General features: G+C 53.8%; 1 protein-coding gene across 5 annotated transcripts in view; it reads right to left on the reverse strand.

Moving 5' to 3' along the window:
* Positions 1–8,675, reverse strand: part of CADPS (calcium dependent secretion activator) — a 194,854-nt gene extending 186,179 nt beyond the window's left edge. For all 5 annotated transcript variants that reach the window (XM_032193989.1, XM_032193988.1, XM_032193987.1 and 2 more), the window contains exon 1: positions 8,166–8,675. In XM_032193989.1, coding sequence (XP_032049880.1) covers positions 8,166–8,627 — 462 coding nt within the window. In that variant the 5' untranslated portion in view covers positions 8,628–8,675. The remainder of the gene's footprint in view (positions 1–8,165) is intronic.
* Between the last annotated feature and the right edge of the window lie 9,302 nt (positions 8,676–17,977).

Here is a 17,977-nt window from a genome sequence, read left to right on the forward strand (position 1 = left end):
ACAACTGTGAGCAAGCAGGCACCTCGGGGGATAATTAAATTAATTCAAGCTATGGAAATGCCACACAACGAGGCTGAAACATAAAGCAAATAACATTGGTGAGGACTTTGCACTCGCAGACCACACCAGACAAAGCCAGGCACTGCCTGCTCCCCGTTACACAAAGCGTGCCCCGTGCTGCACAAGCACAAAGCCCCCCCTGCCGTGGCCTTTTGGGGGAGAAACATCAGGGACAACCCACAGCATCCCGGGGAGGCTGGTGAGGGTTTGTGCCGTGCACGGGGCCCCTACCAGGAGACAGCCCCAACAGAGCATCTGGAGCAGCAGCACGAGAAAGGACACGGGGGAACAAGGGAGAAGTGGCAGAGCTGCACGAGGCCCCGGAGGCGAGGAGAAGATGCTCGATGTGATGAGGTTGAGGAAGGGAGCCAAAGGAGGAATAAATAGAGCTAATGAGAAAACGAGGCACGAGCATGCAGGAACCTTTCACACGCTGCTCCACAGCAATAAAAAGGCAATTAGAGTTCCGAGATGCGGGGAGGGTAATTACACGCACTAAAAATAGGTGGTGGGAAGACTGTCCCACTCAGCGGGGCCTGATTCACATTTGGGGTGACTTCTGCACAGACAGGAATATTCTGGTGTGAGACACGCTGAGAGAGGAGAGTTTACAGGGAAATGTGATTACAGAAGGAATTTCTATCACACATCTCTGCGTGAAACAAGCACCGAGTGCGAGCTTTGCAACGGGGGCTCCAGAGGTCTGAGCCTGAGGAACTCCAAATAAAAGTTCAGCAGCAGAGATGCAAAACAACCTTAGGAAAGACCATCCATTTTACGCCAGCCAGCGACCTGCAAGCCTCCAGAGTCTGGGCAGCAGCTGTCACTGATGCATGGAGAGAGAAATGTCCTGAGCACGCTGCCCTCCAGCACCCGAGGAGAGCTGGGCTGGAGCAAAGGCACCGAAGTGCCCAGCCTGCCCCACGTGCAGTGTGGGGTGCTGGGGAAGAGGGAGCACCCCACGAGAGCCCCACTGAAGGCAGCAGCAGCCTCCTTGCAGCATTGTGAACAACACCTCTGAGAGCAGAAGGCAGCACTGAAGGCCAGGGAAGGTGCCAACGCACAGACACTGTGCCGGGAAGAAGCCTGGCCCATGTAAACCAGGAGTGCACGATCGATCTGGGTGTTTGTAGGACAGCAGCTCAGCCTGGGAGAGGTGTGTAATCCTCCCCTTTTCTCTCTGGAGACAGCTGGAGGCCAGAAGAGGACAACTGAGGAGCACAAGGCACAGCTGTGACCCCAGGTGACTTCACAGCCCCTCTGACATCCCAGGCCACCTCCACCGTTCCCAGACCTGAGCACCCAGGACTAAAGCCCACCCCGTGGCGGGGAGGGGGCAGGCTGGCTGCCACGTCCCAGCCCTCCCCAGCTCCCCTCTCCTTCCCGCAGAGCTCAGGCATCGATTCCCACCCAGGAGCCTCACGAACACCAAGTCTCCGCAGCCCGAACTCCAGCTAGGTCTTGGCTCAGCACCAAACCGAGCCCTTGCGCCTCTGCCAGCTGCACGTCCCCAGATAACAGCAGCAGATGGCCCCTGCCCGGGGGTCCTGCTGGCAGAGGGTGGGTGGGCTGCGGTGCTGGGGGCTCGGCGCTGCCTTTTGTGGCACGGAGCAGGCGCCGCCGGCGGGTCACGCAGCCCGGCCCGTGGCTGGAGCAGCGCTCGCTGTGTCCTTCCTTCATCCTTGCATCGTCACCGTGCAGGTAGCGAGGCAGCTGGCTCCTGCTGCGTCACCCCATTAGCTTCCTTCCGAGGCAGTGATGAGTCTGTAATCTCTGATTACAAGGGTGGGAGCAGTCAGCTAAGATGGAAGGTAAAGCTCGAGGTCTAGACGATAAATGCGAGCTCCACGCTCGCAATGCACAAACCATTTGTGCCCTCTTGGTACCAGGAAAGGACATTTAGCATCTTGGGGAAATTTCTCTTTTGCTCCGTTTTCACCACGTGATGCCCGCGTCACCTCCCAGCGCCTAAACCCTCTGGTACCCAGGTGCAAGAGCAGCAAACCTGCTGCCTGCTCACCTCTCCATAGCACAGAGGCAACCAAAACGCCTTTGGCCAGCTGGTGGGACCGTGCCTGGCCACTTGCACTATGGAAAATTCCCTGGGGAAGGGAGATTCCTACAGGAGCCAGCATGCCTTGTACACCTAGTTGATTGCAAATCAAATCAACATCTGCACTTACTACCAGCTTACAGATCTGTGGGCTCCCAGTGCCATCCTCTCCAGCCCAGTGCGCACTCGGGATCGAATTCTGAAGCTACAGCAGCTCACAAGGCAGCAGTACAGACAGCCAGGGACTGGGTGCATTTCAATAAGCCATTTCTTAACTAATAGCTTTGCAGGCTGCTTCTTTACTGCCAAGAATTTAACCAAGTTCTGCCCCAAGATCCTCTCCCAGGCAGAAGGAAAACAGCCAGGGATGGGCTTGCAGGGATGGGGTCGCTCTGTTCCATGCCTGCTCAGGACCAGATCCAAGTCAGACCCAGCAACAGGTGATGCCTGCCCTAAATCATCGAGTAAATCCCACATGGAAAGGGAGTGGAGGTGGAAACAGGAATCTAACTACTGCAGGCTGCAGTACCATAAGATAAACGCTGCAAAAAATAAAAAAGCAACACCCTTTGGACTCAGAAAATAACCCCCAAATGTGACTGAATCCAGGTTTTATTCAATTTCCTCACCAGACGCCAACATCTGTGCGTGCCAGCCCAATTACACAGCTCAGGTGCAGTCTGTAACGATGGGTAATGACTGCCTGAGCTGATGCCCTCTTGCAGGGGTCCCTGTATTCATCACACTCCTCAAGTCCAGGCTCTCACCCTTACTCTGAGCTGGGCAGGTTTTGAAGGATGATGCCTGAACGCTGCGCAGCTTACCCCAAGCTGAATAAACATTTACACGACATTTTGACTCAGGTGTTTAAATTCTAGAAAAGGTCTAACAGTTTATCAGCCTGAATCACAGGCAAATAATGCAAAAATATTGTCACTAAAAGCACCTTTTCAAACAACGAGTGCACACACATCAAGCCCACAGACTGTGCTTGGACACAAAGGGCTTTAAGAATTATGTCCCCCCAGTCCAGAAGAAAAGGCAGTCAGAGCAGCCTGAGCATCCCATCCCCACAAACAGCTGTATTGATTATCACACTGTATTGATCAGACTTGGCATATTAATCACGTTTACATAATTAAGTGGGATGTTTGCCTTGTACCCCCCCCGGACTAACGCACCGGCAGGAGCTAGCAGGGCTTTGTGTGCATTGCATGTACCAGCGTGGCAATGGCTGGGTTCCTACAGCTACACCGCACTGCAAAACAAATTAAATACTTCTTCAGCTAACAAAAAATTACCCAGGGGAATGACTTGCTGACCGCTTCCCGCTTAGGTGAACTGCGAGCCAGTGACTCATAACTCATCAGGAGGAATTAGGAGTTGTGCACAAGGCAAAGTGCTTCGGGGAGAGCGTCTAGACTACGCAAAGCAGGGCCATAAATTATACTTTTTGCAAGCGACGGGCTTTAGCAGAGGTTGCATCTGCATGATCTGATGAGTCTTCCCCACTGCTAGTTCACAGCATCTCTGGCCTGAGAGGTGCCACCCACAGTAACTGAATCATTGGTCCAGATCAGGAGCTGCAAAGTTTTACAACAAGGACCGAGCTTACAGCCTATTTAATTACCTGCTTCCCGATTCAATAAGCTGCAAGTATATAAATAGCCCAGCTATGACAAATATTTAATATCTGCTGGAATTAAATTAAGATAAGGCACTGGCAAAATAAACGATAAGTGTTTTAACTGAAAATAACCATTTTCTGGGGATTCCAGACAACTCACTGAACACGGCGGTCATGTTCTGTCCTCTGTGCTGTAGCTCGGACAAGCCATACCTCCTTCCCCAGGGAAAAAGCTCCCTGGGCAGCAGCGAAAGGCTTGTTCTCACCGCAGGACCAGCACGGATCTGCCCTGGGACCGACCCTCCCCGAGCCCAGCCGCTCACCCAGCTCTCACCGCTGGTGGCCGTGGCCACACTGAGCCAGCTGGGGACAGCCCCAGGGAGGTTTCTGTGGGCACAGAGCGGATTGTGACCTTGCTGCACCGTGGTGAGCCCTCCTGCAGCTACCGAGCTGCACGTGGGGTCCAGCTCGTGCTTGAGACTCACGTCTCCTCCTTCAGCAGCACCGGAGAGCAGCCAAGGAATAGAAGAAAAACGAGCCCATCGCCTGCTTTCCTCTCCTGGCCTGAGGAGCTGAGAAACACACAGCCCCGAGGGCTTCTTGGGGCCAGGAGAGCAGAATTTGCCCATAATATCACGGGTCCTCCAACAAGTCCCAACACCACCTGAGCCACAGTCAGTCCCAGAAGAACATGCCAGTGGTTTTAAGAGAGAACTTGTGGAAATATAGTTTGAAAGTAGCAGCTCAGCCCTGGGTAGTGAAGAAATACGGGATTATTTGGAAGGCTGTTATTTTTACTACGTTCCGAACTGCTGTAGCACCTGCACCCCTGCCAAAATGGCAGAAACATTGTATTTCAGGATGCTTTGTAACTGATTTAACAGAGTTTCTGATCCCGCACACCTGCTCTGCATTAAGCATGGTGCTTAAATCAATCACCATTCAGCAAAGCACAGGCTTAAGCCCTTTGCTGAATTTGACCAGAGAATTTTGCTAATGCACCCGACGTCACCCCGCAGGCTTACACAAGGGCCCAAATCCCAAGCTGCTTCTCCCAGGGCTGGCTCCAGCAACCCGCAGCGAAGCTGGACTTTTCCCTCCTGGTCACCCTCCCTCCTTCCATGGGGCAGAAAGTGGTGCTGGAAAAGCAAGGGCAACCACAGCTAGCGTGCTCTCCAGGTTTCATCACCTACCCAGTCTTCCACACCACCCCTTCCCAAGACACGTGCTCACAGGGACGCTGACATCCTGGAGCCAATCTCCCAGGTGATGCCACCTGGAAGGCACGGACACCCACCCCTGGGGGGCACCTCACAGCCCTCCTGCCCCAGCAGCATCCAGCACAGCCTGTGCCTGCCTGCCAGCAGGGCCTTCCTGGCAAAAATAGGCTTTCCTGCCCGCTGCCAAACCCTCCATGCTGGGGTACTTCTTTGCCGATCTCCCTGCTTTCGCCCAGCCTCAGGGACTGGCATCTTGCAGACCACTGTCTGCCTGCCAAGCGTGCTCGGAATTCGTAAGTGGCTTAAAAAAGAAATCTAGGAGGGAAGTAAGACAGCAGAGGCAGGTATCTAACAAGCCTTCTTCCTCAGGAAGCGAGGTGAGTGAGCTGTAAATACCAAAACGTACAGGTAGACATCACAGATGTGCAGTTACTGAAGTGAAGCCTTTCCACCCAAACACCACGGTAAATCTGTAGCAGAGGTGTAAGCTTGAACATGTGCTGATCTAAAGAACACTTTTTTACAGCATTTCTGAAATTTCTGGCGTGTCAGGATCAGGAAAAATACCAGCCCCGAGCAGCAAGAGCTTGAATTGTTCTTGGAATTTGAAACAGAGTTCGACACGACTGTGCAGTGCTATCGCGCCCATGTGCAGCACCCCCAGCTAAGCTGCCCATTCGCACATTTCCACTCTTCCCTTCACTCTCACATATGTTAAAACTTATCAGATGGCACGCAATTATCTCTCTGCTGTGCCCCTACCCCAAGTGCACACCTTGCTTCATCCCAAGGCGCTGATGAGCGCGGGGGAACAGCAGGCTGCCTGCTCCAGCCACTGCGCATCGCGCAGCACCTGCGGCACAACCCAGCGCCCTCGTCTCCATCGCTGAGGCAATCGCAGAGAATTAAACGAGGATGCAGAAGCAGACTTGGCAGGGTGTGCTTCTCAGGCCTCAAATTCCTTCCGTCAGGTTTATCACCCCCCCTGTCAGGGGGAAACTGAGGCAACAGCTCCCACCGGGGCACGGCCAAAGCTCTGCTGTCACACATGTTCTCTCCGAGAACCAAAACCTATTTGCTCCACCCTGATGAGTCTTGAAGCATCTGGTGTTTTCATCACCACGGAAAACACATCAATTCATGGAGTTCCTATAAAGATTATTAAATCCAGCAGAGCCTTGGTGACAATATCTCCATGCCCATGAGGACGCAAAACCCAGAGGCACTGCACTTGAGTCTCCCACACGCCAGGAAAGAAAGGGTGGGCTTTCCCACGGTGATCCAGGAGGAAAGCAGTGATCACGTGCAGTCCAACAACATGCTCTGGCAGGGCTTTAATTGACTTTAACAGGAGCTTAGGCTGAGGGAAACGGGCAAGGATTTACTCCCAGGAACCTCTGTGACAACTGAGCATGGGAATATACAGATGAAGAAAACCCAGAGTGAATTCACCTTTAAAAGGGTGAATTCAATTTGACACGTTGTCAGGTTACATTTAGCTTTCCCAATTCCATTTCACTGCTAACTTTGTGGGGAGACGCTAACCCCCGAGAGACACCTATTTTAGCTGTTTGTATAAACAAGCCAGGCATATTTCCCAACATTACTCATTTCACACAGAAGGGATTATTTTCTCCCCAGGTCCTGTGCAACTTCCCCATTCCCTCGAGTGCTGCTGCCAGTTTATCATTGTTCTCTTTACTCCTCGTTTCTTTGTTTCACCTGCAGTTTGCTGCCTCCTTTTCTTGTCCTCCCCCTGTCTCATCACGGGGCAGTACCTGGATTTCACGGGCCATAAATCGCCCTTCTTCCCAGCCACCCATCTCCAGACCATGCAGATGCTGCCTGTGCCCTTGGAAAAACTCCCTTCTGTTCTGTTTGTTTGCTTGAATTCCTTCAAAACAAGGAATTATGTAAATTCCCTTAGCTTTTCCTAACACGAGTAAGTTTCAGAGGGAACAAAAGCCAAGATGACTTTGAAAATCCACCGTCTGATGAAAAGGTTTGTAGGTGAACAATGTATAAAAAGCAACTCTCCAAAGCCTCAGCCACGAACTTCACTCTCACAAAAGCAGACTGTTCATCCTTCCAGCTACAGCAGATTGTCCTACATTGCCTTTAAACTGCGCGCAGAATTGATGCACTTTCCTACCTCCGTATGTTGCAATGACTAATAATAGTCCCGTGGTGTAGCAGAACTGAATGAACGCCGTTTGCAGCAGTACATCCAGGAGCCTTCCTGGCTTATAAAGGTCATTTGTGAACAAAGAACGGTACCGAGGCTAAAATCGCCATCTGTGAAACTCAACTAAAACCAGGGGAAAACAGCAGCCGGCCATCCCAGAGAGCCACGTCCCACCACGGACCTACCCTGAGTGCCACAGGGAGCGAGTTGGCTGCATTTGGCTGACGTGTGCCTACGTCCCTGTGCTGGAGGGACTGGATTTCTGCTCCGGGCCACCAGCTCGTGCCTTGGCAGAGGGCAGGCAGCCTGGTGCTGGACCCAGCATCACCGCAGCACCCTGGCGAGGTGCTGCTCCCCTGCCCGTGTCTGGAGCAGCTCGTGCCGTGCCCTGGTGATGCATTTGGGAGGAAGAGTGAGGAGCGTGTCAGCCGCTTCGTGGCAAAGCACCTCTACCACGTTCTGCAGGGGAACTGGGGGGAGCTTGCCGCGTGCTAACATTTGGGAGAAGTTGGAAGGAGGCTCGGCAACTCCCTAAGCCAGCACCGGCACTCCCGGCGAAGCGAACTTTGCAGCGAGCGTGAAGTTGCAAACTCCCTGAGCATGAGGACAGAGCGCACGCCTGCTGCTTCCCAGCAGCACAACCCAAACAGCCAAAATCCCAAACTTCCCCAATGCTGACCTTGCATAACTGGACGCGACGATGCCCCACGCCAGCCCCGGCTCCTCCTGGGCGGCAGCACGGCAAAGAGCGAGGCCGTGCACAGGGCTGGGGCCGCTGCTGCAACCCCTGCGGTGCGGGGCCAAGGTGCCCTGAGCCCTGGTTGCCCTTGGGGTGCCCGGCGAGCGGCAACCGAGCAGGAGGAGAGGCTGGGGAGTGGGTGGGCGAGTGTGCGAGCAAGAGGGCAGCGCGGGGAGATGGCAGGGGAGCAGGAGGGCAGGTTGGCGGGGTGCTGGATGGGGATGGGGCAGTGAGGACAGACACGGGGACAGCAGGGGAAGGTGAGGGGGTGGCGGCGGTACCTTCTGCTGCCGGCGGGCCATGTCGGTGGGCTGCTTGGCGTTGAAGGGGTAGGCGATGCAGCGCATGACGAAGACGTAGAGCTGCAGCTTCCTCTTCCTCTCCTCCTCCTCGCGCTGCAGCCGCTCCAGCTCGTCCTTCTCCTTCTCGCTGGCCACCGAGGGGCTGGGGCTGGCGGGCCGAGCCGCGCCGCCAGCTCGCCCGCCCGGCTGCAGCCCACCGCTGCCGCTGCTTCCTCCACCTCCTCCTCCTCCACCACCACCTCCACCACCACCACCTCCTCCTCCTCCACCTCCACCACCTCCTCCACCACCACCACCACCTCCTCCTCCTCCGGGGCCAGGGCCCTCTCCGGGGCGGCTGGGGGAGAGCCGGGCGGCGGCGGCGGGCGCCAGCGCCTCCTTGCCGCTCTCCTCCTCCACCAGCTCCTCCGACTCCTCCTCGCTGGAAGACGGGTCCAGCATCGCGGCGGCCGGGCCGGGGCTGAGCCGCGCTGCCGGGGCTGCCGGGGCTGGGCTGGGCTCGGCTCCGCTCGGCTCTGCCCGGCTCCGCTCGCCGCCGCCGCCGCGCCCGCGCCCGCGCGCGCGCCCCCGCGCCGCGCGGCCCCGCCCTCGCCCCGCCCCGCGCGGCCCCGCCCAACGCGCGCGCCCCCGGCCGGGCGCTGGCCGCGGTGCTGCACGGCGGGAAAGCGGGCGCGCCCCCGGCCCCGCTGCGCATGCCCGCTGGGGGCCGCCGCCGCCGCCATGGCGGGCGCCTCAGGAGGGTTGGGAAGGGACATGGGGAAGGGGGGGGGTTGTGTCCACACAGCGCTGTCCCCGAGCACCCCCCGGCGCCGCTGAAAACCTGAATGTTGCTAATAAATATTTCACCTCAGTCACTAAGGAGTGACTCTAATGTGTTCTGTGTGCTGATTTTGGGGTATTTCCAGGTCGGATTGGGGCTTCGTTCCTGTGTACGTGGTGTATTTGCGGTGGGTGGGTGGCTGTTTGCAAGGTTTCTTTCTGCTTCATTGGTAGAAGTGCTGTAAACGTCAAAATACCATCGCCTGTTCGGTGTGTTGACAAACCTTTTTATTTTCATTTTTTTCCATTTTTCAGAGGGGATGAGTGCCGATTCCTGGCGGTGGGGCACAAGGCAAGGGTTGGGTGCTGCCAGAGGCCACCTTTTGGGATTTTCACATCATCTGGGCTCTCATGGCACCCTGATGACAAGCCTGGCATCACAAAAGAGTCCAGAAAAACTTCCACAGTTCTTTTAGGGCCCCGTGCTCCCAAAAGAGGCTAACGCAACGATGGCAGCCACAGCGATGATGGGAACCTCTCAAGGATCTCCTCAGCAAAGTTCCCTCTCCCCCTCTCTTTTTAAAATTATGCTGTTTTTACATTATTCATCGAAAAACCTCATTGCCCTGAGTCCACTTGTGCCAGCTGTGAAGGCAGAAAAAATAGAATAAATTACACCAGCGTCTATAATGGTATTATCTATACATAATCCCCCAAGAAGCCTTTGGGATTTTCTGGAAATAAATGCTGTTTATCGTATTGGAGAATGGAGAAATTTCTTTCTTTCTCTCTCCCGTAGATGTTTGAAAGCTACATCTCTCTGTCCTCCCCGTCCCAGACGTGACAGCAATAAAACTCTCTGCGATGATCAGAAGAAAATTGAGCCATGTTTTTATGAAAGGTTTTCTTTCAGCAGTGATTGCTCCGAACTGGTTCAGTGGTTGGAAGTGCTACAGATAAGCCTGCAGAGGTGAATTCGCTGGGAAAGAAAATAAATAATTAAAAAAAAGCAGCTGGGGATGACAGAAGCAACTTTTGCTGGTAGGAACATCACAGACATTGCGTGTCTATCTATAGAGACAGATTGACTTCTCTGACAGATTGTCAGAAAAGATTTCTTAAATTAATTGATGCAAAATAGATACACACAATCACCAAAAAAAAAAAAAAAAAAAAAAAAAAGTGTTCTTCTTTAGGAGCTTTCAGAAATATATTTATCCTTCAGTGGGTGAGATTCTGGAGAATTTTGAGCTTGGATGTGCTTGACAGGGCCTGACTAGACGTTCAGGCAAGGATTAAGTGAGTTCATCGGGAAGCGCTGCTGGTCCGGAGGAGCAGGGACACCTCCTCCTCAGAGCGAGATGCCTTCTCCCTCCTGATATCACACAGCCACCTTTTCCTGGTTGTTATGTCTGAACATACAGCTACAACATCCATGATTTTTCTTGAATAAAGAAAAGAACAGTCAGAAACTCTCAGGCCTGTTGCTTTCTGTTTCCAGATGCACACTTTAAGAAACGTTAAAAACACAAACGTCATGCAAATCCTGAATTTTTCATCAAGAAACAAGGCACAAAAGATGGCTGGGTGAGCCAGCCCAGCAGCCTCACAGCAGCATGAGTGCCCTGCATGACGTGGGAAGGGAGGCAGCACGGGTGGAGCCGTGCAAATTGTGTGTGTGCACCTTCCAGCGGTAATATTTCATCGTGGGTAATTGTGCAATCACCTATAATGAGTGGGTAAATGTAGACAAATGGAAGCATTAGCTAAGTCATTTTTGATATCATATCGGTGTGCATTTCTGTTTGCCCGGGATACTGTTTGGGTTAAAAGGATGCAAAATGCTGGGTGGTTCCTTTTCAAGGTGCAACAGAGCTGCAAAACCCACGGCCCTTTCTGGCTTAGCGCTTTGGAGCAGCCTCCAGGAGGCTTCAAGATGTGCCCCCACCTATTTGTTTCTAGCATCATGAATTAATTGCTTCTTCTAAAACACTTTCCAGAATAATTACCTAATGAGTTCCAAAGTATCTGCATTTCCAACTCACTTGTTCCAGTAAGAGGAAAGGCACGCTGTGTGGGATTACTTGACCTCTGTGCCTGCTTGTATGGCAAAAAAGGAGCAGCACATGCCCATGTGCTTAGGAGCACTTGCACCATCCCTCTCACCTCTCCCAGCTGGACACAGCGAGACAGAGATCTCAGGTGGCCTCTGATGTTGGAAGCAGCACAGGTTGAAGAATATTCAAAGTATTTCCTGAAATGTTTCAAATTTATTTCCATTTCGCACAGTGTCAAATGGAAGAGCCTGCTGCTATTAGAAGAAATCGCTGCCGTAATATTCGTATCCCTCTCCATTATTGCCATTAGACAGGGGAAATCAGTGTAAGTAATGATTTGTGGAAATGACTCTAAAGAAAAGCAGAGCTGAAGCTGAGGCCACAGCTTTGGAAACAAAGTGCCCGTGCACGAGGCACCGGAGCAGCGCTGCCTCTGCAAGCAGGCTGGCAGGACCGAATGGTGTGGAAGAAACCCTCAGAAAGAGTAAACTCCATTTATAGCAGCCGTTTGGGAGAGCTTAACTGAATAGCTCCCACAGGGAGGCTCACATTTGCATGAAAAACAAACAAACCCGCGCTCCTTTTATTAATCCTGGTTAAAGGCCTCAACTGGAATATTTACGGCAGCTGGGAGCAGTTAATGCCTTTGTAAAACCTGCATGTGGCAGTGGCAGTGAGTCGTGGAGATGGCCTGGAAGGGAAAAGAGAGGAAAGCGAATGTGCTGTTTAGCCTCACCTGAGCTCTCTCTTGGCCACGTGAAGTCCCTCACACTGCACATTGCTGTGGGATTGGGAAAGTCCTGGGGGTGCTCGCCACTTCTCCCAGCCCAGCCACCTAATGCACCCCCCACCCCTGCCCTTAGCCTGGCTCTGGTTTTGGTTAAACCCAGAGGAAGCTTTGCCCTATGCCGGCAGTTTGCTGGCAGCTGATCTGAAAATGCTGGAGCGTGCACAGTGTCCTCAGCTGGGATTCACCCTTGTCTGGAGACGAGCTGGGGGAGCTGCCCTGCAGGCGGAGCAGCTCCTGATTTCGGGTGGTGGAGACATGGGCACGGTGCTGCCCGGTGCCAGCCGCCGAGCAATCAGCCGTTGCCTGCTGGCTGCTGCTCCCGGCACGTCGAGAAGTCAAACATCTGCGAGCATTTGTTCTTCTGGCTGCTACCACAACCCCGGACCTTTGGCACCGTGCCGCCGAAATGTGAAATAAATGTTTGCTCAGCTGTACCTCTCATCTTGGAACTGCAACTTTGCAAAACAAGTCTGGATTTTGTACAGTAGCAGGCGACACGGGAAGGCAAACAAAGAGCCAAAACAGGTGGCAAAGAATCCGCTTAAATCCAGAAAGATCTTCCAGTTTGTACAAAGGAGAAATTTCAGCAGCAACTGAAAGAGGGGCTGCTGAGGGCCAGCCATGCTTCTGCTGTGCAACAAGTAGTAAATGATGCCTCCTCCCTGGGAGTCACTGTCATCTCCCTGGACACACGTGGCGAGGAACTGGACGGTTTGCACCTTGCAGGCTGTCCTGGTTTCAGATAGATTAAAGAGCAGGTGTCACGGTGCTGAATAACGGGCAGGTTCGAGCAGCGCGCCCGTGCTTTTAGGCATAAGCAGAGCCTGCTCTGTGACTGCAGAGTGCCGCTGTGAAACGGCGCTGCTCAGCAATAACCCCAATTTACCGAAGGGAAATAGAGATCCTGGTGTGTCCGAGGCTCCATGCAACGTTTCACGGTCTCCTAAAATAGAGCAGCAAACAATCCCCGTTTCTTGGTAACACCGGGATATAGATCGCTGCGTCTTCCGAGCAGAAGGGCTTAAAGCCCTCCCCGCCCATCCACGCGCGCTCAGCTAATATTTGCACTGGGCTGCTGGCTGCCTCAGCAGCACGCGGGGAGCGGGGAGGGCTGCTGGCCTTGCTCAACCCCTCAGCAACGTGGTGGGGGACGTGGGACGGGGAAGGTGGCAGAGGAGACCCAGAGACCCAGCGGCAGCAGTGGCACCCCCGGCTCTTGCACCGGCCACAGCTGCGGCTCAGCGTTTCTCCCGCTGCTGCGTTTGCTCAGCTGCCTCCCTGCACAGATAGTTACAGCCAAGGGCTTGCTGATTTACAGCTCAGGCAATAAATGTTGCTTCCTTCAGCAAGCTGCCGTCTCAAAGGTCGGCCTCTGGTCTCCTTCCCGGTGTGCCCATGTGGCCAGCAGGGGAGCAGGGCAGTGACACCTCCTTCACCGCAGCCAGCCTGCCAGCCCCCTGCGCTGGAGGGGGACCTCGGGGACAGAGCTCGTGGCTCTAGGTGGCCAGGGAACAGCCACTACAAGCCACCTGCCCCCAATTTCTGGTCTAGCTGATGCCAAACGCCGCCAATATGCTGCAACACGCCTGCAGCCCGAAAGCACTTGAGTGACATCATAAATCTCCCTTGCAAAGCCTCTGGCTGTGAGGCCGGGCAGCAGCACGGCTTGGCAATGCTATTTCCTATGATAAGGAGGCAGAGGAGGTTATCTGCAGCCTGCTCTGCCGGGGAGGGGAGGTGGCGTGCCCCGCGCTGCACGCTGCCAGAAATCTGGGGCTTGCAATGAGGTCACCTCCTAATCTATTTCTGGGTAGCGTGTTGGAAGATGCTTTGGGAAAGCATGTCAGTCTCTCCAAAATGCCTGCTGAACTGCTGTTTTCCCTTGCCTCTCCCCACTGAGACCTCCCCCTTGGTGGGTGCTGCGTGCTGCTCTCTAGCCCCGAGGAGCATCTGCAAGGACATGAGAGCTCCCGCAGCAGGCAGAGGCAGAAGCAGCTGCATGTGCCGAGGTAGGAGTGCTTGTTCCACCGTGGGACTGCGTTTGGAGGCGCCGTGGCTGCTGCTGTGCGGGTGCTGGTGGCTGCTCCCCGGAGGCAGCGATGCTGCTGCCCCGTCCTGTGCCTTCCGCTGGCCTGCAGGAAGGGGCAGCCAGGGCAGCAAGAACATCCTCACATGAGGAATAAAAAAGATGATGGTTTTCATTCCTCCTGTGCCTGAAGGCTCGCAAAGATCCGCCCGCTGGGTTTCTACCAGGCACCGGGTTTTGCTCCGAGGTGCTGGGAGAGCAAACAGTGCAGGGAGAGAGGGGATGGAGCGTGAGGAGAGGCACGTCAGGGCTGAGGAGAAGAGGTTCTCTGATAGCACGAGGCACGAGGTAGGGAAGTTTGGCCACTGCACAGTGGGAAATGTGCTGCATGCCCTGGCCCCCTGCCCCAGTGCTGCCCCGCCGGGATGCAGTGGATGCAAGGTGCTTAGCCCTGGCACTGGCTCGGGTCTTTGCAGCCTCTTCATAGGGTTTGTTACAGCAGGTGTTACAATAAATAACACCAAATTAGCCTCAGCCAGCAGGCTCTGAGCGAGGGCAGACCCGCTGTCTGCGGCCACTCGGCAAAATCCACAAGCGAGCCGTTCATCTCCGCTCCCTGGCCAGACTGGCAGCATCACGTCCGTGGTGGGTTCGGCACCGAAATCCTTTCCAAACACCAGCGAGAGGATCGTAGCAATATTTTGCTGCCCAATCAGCGCTGGCTCCCAGCTTTCCAGTCGGCTATAATTAAAAACGACCGAGTCTTATTGCAGGAGGAGGAACAAGGAGCTCTATTAAATGCACCCTACTCTGCTAGCCCAGAGCCTGGAAATAATTGCAGCTGAGCTATTCCAGCACGCACAGGGCTCCTACAAAACCCGGCGTGGATCGCTGCTGCCATGCAGTGCCTGACTGCGATCCCCAGGGTCGCTGCAAGGTGTGTTTTTTAACTATTTTTTAACTTTCTCAGGGTAGTTTTTCCACCGCTCCTCGCATTTCAGGAAAGCACCTGGAGAAGGTGGTAATTGATCTGGAGCAATTATGCTCCAGCTGAGTGATTGCTTCTCTGAACGTCCATCCTCCCACTGCTGGGGAAATAACTTGTAATTTCTGCTAGGCTTTGAAGTGCCCTTATTCTGGAAAGGCTGATTTTACTGGTCTGCAACGGATCACTAAAAACTTCCCGCTAGTACTTTCCCGCTCCCCCAGTAATTACAAACCTTTGAATTTCCCTTTGCACAAGCCACTTCCTCGGGTTTACAGACCTGACGAGATGGGGTTCCTCTGGGGACACGGATCTCGCCTCTTATTAAACAGCACACTCGTAATGAATGCCTCAGAGCCGCCAGTTTTAAATAAACGCATTACCACTTCGGCAAAATCTACGTGAATTAATATGTAATATCAGTAAGTAGGGCGTTCGGGCGGTATTTTAGGCCCACAATAAATATTTAATGATTTTCTGCTCCAAACTTAGTGTGAAAGTGATGTAAATGTGTGGCACGCTCCCTGCTTACACATCAACAACCAGATACAAACGCCAGCCGGCTGCTCGCGCGCGGCACGGAGACACCGCTGGTGCATGGCCATGGCTCACAGCACTCGGAAATTTCTCTGCTGTTCCTTCAGCAAGGGCTCAGGCGGGCAAGCAGACTCGGTGCTGTTCATAAGGACTTTGATGTTGCCATCAGGCAGGGCGCGAGTAACATCCAGCCCCTTCATGCCCCATCCAGGAGCTCGGCTGGGGCTGGCTGGAGCCAAGGAGATTGTAGAGGGGAGTTCTTCCAGCTGTGAGTTCACACACCTTGGGAGGGGGCTGTTTCGCCTCTCCTCTGCTTATTTTGGGAGTGCTGGTCCCACAAATACACACTGAGAGGAGAGCACGTGGGTCGCCTCTGGAGCCACTTAGCAATTGCTCACTTTGGCTGAGTTTCCCTGCAGGACTTCCCCGGTGACATCTCCAGGAGATCATTTTTTGGTTATTCACATGTGGACAGCTCGCCTTGGAGGAGCCCTCCCTCTGTCCTGCAGGCCCCGCAGCCCCTGCTCAGACCTCCAGCCTGCACATTTCCACGACAAGTCCCAGCCACGGGCAGGTTTTTAGGGATGAGCTCAGAAAGGCAGCGCTGGGGAATGTCAGTCTGAGCAAGCCCTCGGCAGTGGTGGCACTGGTAGGGGCTGCTGTGTGCGGGGGCCCTGGGGCGATGTTGGAAATTCAGTGTCGAGCCATATTGGACTTTTTCCTCTCCGTTTGCTGCAGGCAGACAGCTGTGATGGGGGCTGCCACCTCCAGAGCAGCATCTCCTAAAGCCCAGCTCTCTCTTGACACCTCACCCACCCCACTGAGGGCTCTGGCTTCCCAGACAGGGAAAATGAAAAAGCTCTGTCTGATTAAATATCCCTTTGCAGCCCCCCGCCCTGAGCTGGGGGTGTGCTCACTGGGATGGGAAGCCGCTGATCCAGGCTCGTGGGGAGACACAGCCCAAGGCAGAGCCCTGGTGACACTGCAGACTGATAGCTGCTGAAGTTGGCACGGAGAAAGTGGATCCTGTGAGCAACGAGGTGCAGGGCTTCACAGCCTGCGTGCTGGCTGTGCTTGCTCTGCACATTTTACAGGCTGCTAAAACACATGCTAGATGATTTTGTCTCTTAAGAGCACATTAATAGGGGGAAATATTTCACTTTATGCCATGAAAATCTTCTTTAAGAGTTTGATTCCACTTTGATTCTCTAATTTGCTGACAGAAAGGGTGCTGAGCTGCATGGATTTCAGCCTTCTGAGTAATTTGACATCCCCGTACATGATATCACACAGCAGCAGCAACAGGACTGCGAGTTCTGATCTAAGTTTTTTAAGCATTGACTTGGATCTCTTCCAAGTGTTTGTGCAGTGTTGGCACTTCCCATTACTTCCCAGATATTCTTGTTGTGAGCAGTACCTTCCAGGTTAGATGCAAAATTCTCTCTTTGGTAAGAAATGTGATGCTAAGCTGATGCCAAGCACTGTGTATACACATACACATGCACATAAATGAGTATTTCTACATGTAAGTGGTGGTTAAGAGGGTAAAAATAGCAAGCGATCCTAGGAGACTACTAATTTTAAATAACTTACATCCTACTTCTAAATAATGCGAGCGGTCAGATTGCTTAACCAAAGCCGTTCTCCTGGGCATTGGTTTCTGGGTTCACGGGAGCATCTTGCTGCTGTGCCCTTGGGTGGTGCTCTGAACTGCATGCTGCTTGCAGAGGTATTACACAGAAACAGAAAAGACCACATTTATCAGCAAATAAAGCTCCAACAGGCAGTCAAAACCATAGAGCATTTATTTTTTTCATATTGCAGACATTCTGAGTTGCTTCCACCACTATCCGTGGCCAGGGCACGGCGTGTCCTACACAAAAATCCCATTTCAGCAGGTGGTACACAGCAGCTGCTTTGTGATACTAGCAAAAAAAAAAAAAAAAAAGCTTTAGCATCAAACAGATGCAGCAGCTCTGCTCTCCCAGGGATAACACACTTCTCCCCACCTGGTATTGCCCCAGGGACCACACATTTTGGGTGTGGGGTCACCCAGATGCCCACCTGCTCCCCACCAGTCTCAGTGGGAGTTTCCCCACCTGGACCCTCTCTGCCCTCTGCGTATCAATCACTCAGTCACAGCTTTAGGACACATCCCGAATTTCAGCAGCAGTTTCGCAGAGCCAGGCTTCATTTCTCCAGCAGGATCATGCCTACCGAGACAGAGTTTATTTCCTCTAAGCAGCAGGTTTCGGAGAGCGGGGCTGCGAGGCTGTTTGAACACTCCCTGCTTTATTGGCCTCTCCGGCATAATCCCTGGCAAGCTGATTTACTGCAACCATTTTATCGCGTGTAGAGCAGAGGGACCGGGCCTGTATGCCTCCCCTGGCAGCTCTTCAGGCTGCACAGGTAGCAGAGAATGGCTCCAGTAGCTCTGCGTTATCCCAGTGCAGCTTGGGGAGGGAAGGAGGAACTGGGAACATGGTGCTGGGGTGGGCTGGGAGCGAGGTGGAGACACGCCAGCACCCTGAGCAGCCTGGCTCCATCAGCACTGGGTCTGCTGGGGAGTTCTGCTCCCTCAGAGCCTCTCTGGTGCCTCCTCACCAGGCTCTCAAAGGGGCTGGTGGTGACTGGGGA

The sequence above is a fragment of the Aythya fuligula genome, chromosome 10 (genome assembly GCF_009819795.1).
Source record: "Aythya fuligula isolate bAytFul2 chromosome 10, bAytFul2.pri, whole genome shotgun sequence".
In the NCBI taxonomy this organism is placed as follows: domain Eukaryota; kingdom Metazoa; phylum Chordata; class Aves; order Anseriformes; family Anatidae; genus Aythya; species Aythya fuligula.